This window comes from Xenopus tropicalis, chromosome 1 (assembly GCF_000004195.4).
Source record: "Xenopus tropicalis strain Nigerian chromosome 1, UCB_Xtro_10.0, whole genome shotgun sequence".
In the NCBI taxonomy this organism is placed as follows: Eukaryota; Metazoa; Chordata; class Amphibia; order Anura; family Pipidae; genus Xenopus; species Xenopus tropicalis.
Window position 1 is genome coordinate 14,493,476 of NC_030677.2, and position 9,890 is coordinate 14,503,365.

The 9,890-nt window shown below is 35.3% G+C and overlaps 1 protein-coding gene across 1 annotated transcript in view; it reads right to left on the bottom strand.

Annotated features, from left to right (window-relative positions):
- Window positions 1–6,821, bottom strand: part of vax2 (ventral anterior homeobox 2) — a 54,558-nt gene extending 47,737 nt beyond the window's left edge. Inside the window, exons 1-2 of the mRNA XM_002938396.5 lie at window positions 6,412–6,821; window positions 4,443–5,301 (exon numbers count right to left, since the gene is read on the bottom strand). Of these exons, the coding sequence (XP_002938442.1) occupies window positions 4,443–4,689 (247 nt within the window). The 5' untranslated portion in view covers window positions 4,690–5,301; window positions 6,412–6,821. The remainder of the gene's footprint in view (window positions 1–4,442; window positions 5,302–6,411) is intronic.
- Window positions 6,822–9,890: the final 3,069 nt, after the last annotated feature.

Genomic DNA, 9,890 nt, shown 5'->3' on the forward strand with positions numbered 1-9,890 from the left:
TACTGCCTGTGACTGTGTCTTCCCATTCATTGGAATAAGCCAAGTCTATGATTATGATGCGGAATCTTATTATTAGTGCATCCAGGGTCTCTACGTTGGTGTTTACACCCAGAGACAAAGCTCGGGAACAGTACTAACCCCACATCTATTTCATTTTACAGCAAAGTTGACCCATTTCTTGGGTAAATGATATACAGATTTTTATAAAGTGTTTACGGTAAGGGAAACAAATGTTGAAGATAGCAACCTAGAGCAGTTCTAGTTCTGTCGGAGAGGTATTTGGCACTAGGTATTTGCCCCACCCTCACCCACTAAGCTTGTTGCCTAAAACATCAAATAAAAAATAATCAGATGATAAATGATTAAATCCTTCCTGTACAGAGAATAAAACATCAACCAGTGGAACACATTGAGCATACAGAAGAGTATGAGGACCCCTTATGGACGTTCAGATTAATATACATGATCCGGGGGAATTGAGGGAAAAGAAATATTGTAAACTACATTCAATTTGAGAAGTTTCCTTTCCTATGAGTATTAATCCTGCAGCAACACAGGCTCTAGCTTGATTTCATTTCAAAACAATCGCTAATATAGTCAGCGAAACATAGATTTTTGTACAAAATACACCGCAATAGTGAAACAAAATGGCGAAAAACCTTCCCAAGTTGTCTATCCTGATACCATGTTATGGGAAGGCAAATTAAAGGCAATATTAAGTGTAGTAACCTCCTCAGACTCTTTGCTGCACAGTCGGCTGTACATCTGAAGTAGTTACATAGTCAATATGACTCAATGGCAGCGTTAAACTGCACGTCCTCTAAAGTAGCTGCTCCCCTCTAATATATAGTGTATAATAGTGCAGGGCCCAGCTTGTGAGTGAAAACTTTGGATCCCTGAAACATTTACAACCACTTTTTCCCTTATCTATAGCCTATGAGCTAAAGCCAAATTTGGGAGAACAGTTGGGTTGGCTTCAACCTAAAATGGCTCAAACCGCAGCTCTAGAATTTATTATTCTATCTCTTTCATTTGTGCTCCCTTTTTTAACAGACTTATATCAATGTTATCGCTCATAGTCACAAATATTTTTTTATATTACATTCGTGACTTGATATCTCTGTGCAAGGCAGAAATATATACTGTATATACTATACACAGAGCCACCATTTTGATCGCTGATAGGGCGCTGGCGAGCAAAATGGTGGCCATTCCTAATATGCCATAAAATAATTGCAACAGGGTATCAAGCCTCGATAATTGAAATGATCAATCGTCACCAGCGAAAAGTTATAGTTGCAGTTGGTCTACTGTCTATGTGGACAAAAATTGAAAATTTATTTATTTTAACAATGGAAACAGTTTGATGGTAGCTGCAATGAACCCAATAACCCCAACGGGCAGCATGACGGAAACCCTTATATTAAACATAATATTATTAAATGAACTAAATTGCATTGATTTTATGCCAAATTTAATACAGATTCACTACCATATCTTTCATTACATGGTGGAACAGAGCACAGAGAATGTGACTGTTAATGAATATATAAGTACCTATATAACCATCAATAGAAAAGATTGAATAAATGACAAATTACTACACTGATGGGTATATATATATATATATATATATATATATATATATGTATGAAGCCTTAGCAAGTGAATCCCACATACAACCAAAAAATAAATAATAAAAAATAATAAAAAAAAATTAAATTGAAACTTTTTCATAGTGGTTCTTATTTATGAATAGGGTTTTTTTTTTTTAAACTTGGGATTTTTTCTATATCAATAAGTCATTTTTTAAAATCGTTTACACTGCAAAAGTGTATTTTTTTTTTGGTTCCGCTGGGATTTTTTTTTTTTTTTTACAGAAAGTGCTACGGACAGGTAGTGAGTACAAATGTATTCAGCCTATATTCATTTATAGGGGATTTAGCAATAAAAAATATATGTATCCCCATTTTTATTATAACCCCATGTACGTTGTTTTATTTTGCAGAATGGCACGGTCATTTGCCTCCGGGTTACTGGAACCCAAACAGACTTTGTTTATTAGGAATATACTGAATATAAAAATATATATCTGAATATCTGCATAGGGCGCAAAAGCTACTTTTTATTCATATGTAGATAACAATTGTGCTTTAATCTCTTAAATTAATCAATTTAATGTTACCTACCTGGGAACCGCAGTGGGTTGAATTGTATTCCATTAGTTCATTAAGTTATTTTTTATTATATTTTGCTGGTAATTTCTAACAGCTGCCAATTCCAGCAGCACTTAGTTCTGATCGTTAAACAAACACAGAAATAGATATTCTTTCCACAAGACTGAAATAATATACCAAAGCTAATATACATTTGGGTTTATGATTATGTGCTTTTATAGGCTTTGCAAATACAATGCAAGAACATACTAGAGAGTTTACTGAGCCGTCATGTTAATGTTGCTTATTTGGCTCGACCCATTCCCATTCACTCTGGGTTTCCTACCAATTACCAATGTATGTATATTTAGAAAGCAGAGGGTCTCTACACACTTAATAGGTCTACGAGCGAGACTGTCCATATCTGCCATAGTGACCGAGAACACCCAAATAAAACTCAGGAACCCATGTTGGAAATGGTATGAACTCATTGCATTGCAAGACTGGAGGGCACAAGAGAGCTATGAGACTATAGTTCTTTCAGCCTCGATGCCCAAAGAGAAATGGCTACCCCAATAAACTTTTGCAGTTGGTCGGTAACAGCATAAAACAACCTGTATTCTTGAAGATAACACAGAAGACACTTAAATAAAGCAGAAAGCCTCTAAGACAAATGAAGTATGGAGCCTGTTTATACAGAGGTAGGAAACATGGTAGGAAACATACATCGTAATTTTGAAAAAAAAAAGTGTAAAATTGTAATTTGCACGTTTCCTCATTTAAAAAAAAAAAAATTAAGTATGAAATAGAATATTATCTCACAGTTTCGCTGAAGGCAAAAGCAAGGAAATAAACAGATATGTTGTGATGCCAATGTCACACCAGAAAGCTACCAAAAACATCATTTTTTTTCTCTAAAGTGCATTTACCATGAAAAGTGACTTACTATATAAATGAATTAATTAATCAATAATACAGGTTGAATGTTTGTTTATTTCTAAACGCTGGACTTTTATTGAATTGTAAGAATCGTATGGTTTTATTCCTTTGATTTCAGAATGACTGAGGACATTCCAAACTGACGGCATTCTAATGTGATTGCGGAATCCTAAGGCAGAAGCAGCCAATGGTCACTACACACATTCACAATTTTACAGCAAAATTTTTGCCGTAACATTGTACTTTCAATTTTCTGAATTACTGGGTCGGCATACATTCTTACATACATACCTTCTTATTACATTTTACAGAGAAAACAAATAATGCACAATAATTGCAGCCCAGTTTTAATATAAATAAAGGCTAATGAACCAAACACCATGCTGATATTGGGGCCCTTAATCACTATGGCTGAGTGTAGACAAGTTTGTTTGCAGTAACGTATGTCTCGGAGAAGGCTGAATGCATTTGGGTCCCCACAGACAAGGCCGCATCCTGCTCGTATTGTGAGTGAGTGAACAATAAAGTTATGGATCTCTGCATATGAAAAAAACCCACGATTTTCATAGGGGATGTTGGATTTTTTTTTTTTTTTAAAGCAACAACACAGAACAATATATTAAAAGTGCTGTGTCTGTAGGGGACTCAAGAAGACAAGACATGTTCTTCATATATTTATATATATAGCAGTATTTATATTTTGCTCTATATCATGCACAGACTGTATTGGTCCATGCTGGTTTCTTACTAGAAGTAACAGGCAGAGATATTATAGACTAGTTACACAGCTTTTAGGTTACATGCACTTGCAGTCATTGTTCTCCTGCAAAACTGAAAGCTGACCTCGTTAATGCAACTTTATCCATATTTCATGCTTTGTGAATGCACGTTTCCAGCTATACTATCCATATCGTGCTTGACGTAGGAGGATTTCATGCCAGCCCTACACACAGAACAATAACGTGCATTGTGCTCTGCTGGGAAGGAAATACAGTTTCTTCTGGAGCAAACTGCTAGATTTCTAGCATGACATAGGCAATGGAAGAACTGATATCTTCTAGATCCCCTGGTCATTGTTAGGATCGGGTAACTTTCCCATGATCACTGTGAAAGGGAAATAAGCACCTTCAGCTATGAAACTGCCATGCTCCGATACATAATTCTAACGGCTAGTTAACTCCACTCATTCCTGCTCCTTACTAGTACACAGTGGGGCACCCTTTTCACATTTAGAAGGACAAGGTTTGGATTATTTTGCTCACCCATCTCTCAGATGCCTCCATTCATCTATGTTCTTCCCGTGCCATCCCATTCCCTATACCCCCTCCTTCACAGTTAAATCCTTACCTCTAACCAGGATCCGTCGACAGTAATCAGCTTCTCCTGTGGACTGGCTGTCCTGACCCTCTTCCTTGGACGAGCCGGGGCTGGAGGTGGAGGTCACAGGAATCTCCTTTAGACTGTGGCCTCGCAAGGAGCACTCCAGATCAGCCCTTGTTCCCTTGTCTCTGACTCGTTCTGTGGCTGATTTGCCACACAGAGGGCTTCTCTCCTCGGACACTCCATCGCCCATACTAGTAGCTTGATCAAACATCAAGAGAACCCCTACTAACCCTTAAGCTGCCCCCTCCTGCCAATAACACTTCCAGAAAAAAAAAAAAAACACAATTCACGCAGGCAGAAGTCAGCAGCCAAATGCATGTAGGGCATCAGAGGTTCCACACAAATATTCCACTAAAGGTCTTGCCATGGTAGCAAGTCTATACAAGCACAGGTTCACTTCGGCAACTTATGTCTTCTTTGTACATTGACAGACTGCTCAGTGGCCAAAAATCCAAAATAAAAAAGGCATGAATCTTAGAATCAATGTGCCAAATTAAGGCGTATAATGTGTTTAAAATAAGTAATTCTGATACTCTTTAGTACCGGAGGTGCAGACCCGCTTTTTTTGTGTCCAGTCAAGTAAGAAAGGGAAAAATTGTATGTAAGTTCCTGGGAATATTTTTTTCTTACGAGGTCAGACTCGGACAGTTGTAATATCACCGCTGTCCAAAAACTTCTCAAGTCTTTGAAATATATTTAAGAACGAGTTAGTGTTCCGAAGTCTGTTCCGTACGCTCCGGGACCCAACAGTTCATCATCTTGCTCAGGAAAAAAATCCTTCTTTGCATTTTCCCTGACAGGTTGGACTTTCAAATATGATTGCCTGGGTAAAAGATCAATACTACTTAAAAAAATATATATATATTTTTTGGAGGGGAGGAAGGAGGGGATAGAGGGATGGAAAAGGGGGGGCATGGGGGAAAAAGGGGTGGGGAAACGCAAGATTAGTACAGCTTGTCTATATGTTCAACTCCCATTTCCTCCCTCCTAATTTGCTTTTTTTTCTGATAAACTAAAGGGACTACCTTGGGATCGCAGCCACACAAATGCTTCTGTTCAGAAAAGAGGTAGGTAGGAGGCATTTTTAAATTGGGTGCTTACCGCAACGTAATTTCCTGCTTGTCAGATGCCTGCCATTGATTGGTAAACAAAGAATCTATTTTGTGGCAGGTATTTGAATACACAGGCAGAAAAGGGGGAGTGGTGGGTAAAAGAAAAAAAAGGACACGGAAAATGTGCCATTTTGAGATCTTTTTAAAATTAGAAACAACAGAGCATATATGATGTGCTGCAAGGCGGGCGTATGGTGTAGGCAGACATCCAAAGCCAAATAAGACCTATTTACAGTATATATCTATATAATTTAGTGTAAAAGCTTTTGTATATTCTTGTCCAAATACTTTAAAATTAATTTGAGATAAATTGCCAGGTATTAAGCATTTTGGGCATGTTTTGCTGATCAATGCATGTGTCCGGCTCTCTACCAAGCTCTTGGCCTGATCGTTTTTATATTACGGACCTTCGGCAACTTGCTGGCAAATTTCAGCGACTATCTGACGCGACCAATTTTTAATTTTTTCACGTGTCGTTCAATTACAGCAACATGTAAATATAAATGCTACCATTATCTTGCACTGACTTGCTACGGGGCAACATTTACAAAAGGCTGACATTAATGCCGGGGGAAATGTTATAAAACAGAAACTGCAATTTTCATGGCTAATTATGTCATGGGAGATTATTAGTAAGCTTTCGCTTTACATAAGCACGCCTTACGTGGTTTCTTTAAAACCAGTAATGCAACTAATAGCACCCATGAATGAAGAAACAAGGTCTAAAATAAGCCTGTAATAGGCGTCTTAAATAAATAGCTGAAGACGAGTAGCTTATACAAAGTCATGAATTCCTGTGTATTTCCTGCTGAGATTCTTACCTTATTTAAGAGTGACGCTTGTTTATTATTTCCTTCCTCTTCAGTTACTGTCACCGGGACGAGAAAGTGTAACCTATGGTAAAGCCTGACTGGGAACTGAATGGCACAGGAATCTGAGAACTCTCTCAGCCAATAACAGCAAATAATTTGTGGGTTGGAAGAAGTACGAAATCCCCCCCAAAAAAGTACTAATCCTTATGTCTTGTCACATCTTGTGACTATTTTAAAGTATCTTTAGCCGCAGAGGTTTGAAACGCACAAAAGGTTTAAATGAACAAGCCTGTTAATTGGATATGCTTGTCTGACTTCCACTGGGGTCTAAGGAAAGGAAACTAGCAAAATTTGTTAATTGAACACAATTAACATGTCAAAAGAAGCTGAAGAAATTAAGGAGGAAAATAAGAAAAGAGTAGTTAAGTCTTGGTAAGAACTGAATAATACGGTGACAAAAAAAAAACAACAATTTGAGAAATATATATTTTTCTTTCAAACATCAGCAACGTAAACTGGTATTTCAGAAATGCCATTTCATGTACAGACAAAGCATAAATCATCCCCATTTTTATATAGAGATATAAAGAATATATATTTATTTATAAGAATGTATTTTGAAGTAAATAGGTTTGAAAACAACGAAGGAAAACTTCCCATCGAATCAGAACGAGGCGCTTTTTTAAATAAAACTAAAACAAAATATAACGTAATGTTGGACTTTTTTGGGGGGAGGAGGATTTTTATGAAGGAATAAATATCTAGAAATATAAGGTAAATAAATAAAAGCATATAAACACACACGAAATAGGAGAATCGCTGCCAGCTAACAGTCCGATTATATTTATATTTTTGTTTCTTTTTCTCCAGTAGCCTAGAATATAAAAAATACATCATATAAAAAAACAATATATATATAAAATAATATAAAATTAAAGAATATATATATGTAATATTTTCTTACATTTTGCGTTACATTACGACTTCAGACCATTATACTTAGATCTTTCAATGTGTGTTTATCAGTCAGTATATTGATGTATATATTGATATGATAGCTAAGAATCTCAAACAAATATCAACTGTTTTTTTCCCCTTTATTCAGCTTTGATAGTAGTATTTCCTCTGCTATTTTCCCTGACAGAAATCCAATGCAATGAAAAAATAAAAAGGGATACAAACTAGAATTATTTTTTATATGTTTTCCAATAAAAAAGTAAAGAATAAAAGAGCAGATTATCTGAAACGCGGACTTTCGGATAACTTTTCCTCCACCTTGGCAGGCAAAGTTAAATAGATGTAGTGAGAAGGCACCCCTTGCCATCAAGCCTCACATTCATATACGCAAGAGCATAATCTAGAAAAAAAATAAATTATTGTTAATGTTCCTTCTGTTTTTAAATGATTCAAGCATTTTATTAAACTTTTAATTTCTTACATAATACTAAACACAATATAGACTAACTGTAACATCTGAATTAGCACTAACGTCTTATAATTTACACCAAAATGTGAGTTTAGAGCTTAATACCTAAAAACTCACCCACTTTCTAGTCATTCCTATTTATGAATGGGTAAAATATTGGATCAAATTGGATCAAATTTGCTTCTACAAACCCCATAGGAATGAATAGAACGTGGGTGAGTTTTTATATATTTAGCTCTAAACACACATATGGATATATTTGCCCCTAAATGTATGGCTGAATATTTAATAGCAGAACAATAATATTTAGTGTATGTATGTATGTATATCTTTATTTATACTTATGTACGCAGAACTGTACAGTAGAATAGAATAATACAAACAGGGGGTTATTAAGATAATAATAGATAAATTCAAAAGTATAACAATAAATACAAGATACAGTTGCAATAAGTTAAGAGTCAAAGACACAAGAGGATGGAGGTCCCTGCCCCATAGAGCTTACAATCTATATATAGTGCACATGTTTCTACAAATGTATCTTTTTGAGTGCAAATACATTTATTTAAAATAACCCACCAGGAGTGAAGAGGCTCAGTTATCTTCAGTTATCCGTTTGAAGTTGTTTTGGGGGATTTTCTCTTCCCCTCAGATAAATATATACCATAATATTACTGTGCTGACCTTCCAGCCACGACAGCAGATTAAGGAAATGCTAAGGGTCCAAAGCCAGGTTTAAATTGTTAGGAAACAAATTCTAAGATTTATTTTATATATATATATATTTATTTATATATTTAAGTCAATGACATACCTGTGCATTGGGTGATTATTTGTGACAAGTGACAATTTAGGTGTAAACAGAACTATAGATTCATATAGATATATATATTTTTTTTTTTCTGTGCCTCGCCTCATGATATGCACTTTATGTACTGTTATGTACTGTTTATGTACTGTTTTTATTTTTTGTTAAACAAAATATCACGGGATTTATTACGAAAAATAATCTTAATGTGGTATATCTCTTTAAAAAAAAAAAAAAGAAGAAATGTGCTTGCTTGGGCTGGACTTATACGGCACAGTTTGAAGTTAAATATTGTTGGTTTATTCTCACTTTCTGACTGTAATAAAGTTTGTCAGGTGTTGTACTGGGACTGCAATAAGACAAAAAAAAAGCAAAAGAATATTTTACATGAACTGATGTATAAAGAGTAGAAAAAGAGTTTTAATTGAATGAAGAACTCAGCTTCCCCTTTAATGTATTTTCCTTGTACTGTGTAAAATCTCTCCAGCACTTTTAACATGGTATTTGTTTTTTTGCTTCACAAGCAATATTCACATTTAGCACTGTGTAAACCTCCAAATAGAAAAGCCCAATACTGGTTCTTTTTTTTTTTTTTCTTTCTCTTATATTCCATATGAATGTAAATAATAGAAAGAGTTTATTAAAGCTATTACTGGTTTAGCACTTTGCAAATACGCCCCATTGCCTAAAAGTTACGCCATCCTTATTATTATGAAATCATTTAAAAGGCTATTCAATTCAAATTTACAAAATGTTTTACAGACTGTACAGGTATGTGACCTGTTATCCAGAATGCTGTTGTTTTCTCAATAAGGGATCTTTCTGTTATATGGATCTCAATACCTTAAGGCTTTTTATAAACATATAAACATTAAATAAACCCAATTGGACTGTTCTGCCCCAATAAGGGGTAATTATATCTTAGTTGGGATCAAGTACAGGTACTGTTTTATTATTACAGAGAAAAGGGAATCATTTAACCATTAAATAAACCCAATAGGGCTGTTCTGCCCCAATAAGGGGTAATTATATCTTAGTTGGGATCAAGTACAGGTACTGTTTTATTATTACAGAGAAAAGGGAATCATTTAACCATTAAATAAACCCAATAGGGCTGTTCTGCCCCAATAAGGGGTAATTATATCTTAGTTGGGATCAAGTACAGGTACTGTTTTATTATTACAGAGAAAAGGGAATCATTTAACCATTAAATAAACCCAATAGGGCTGTTCTGCCCCAATAAGGGGTAATTAT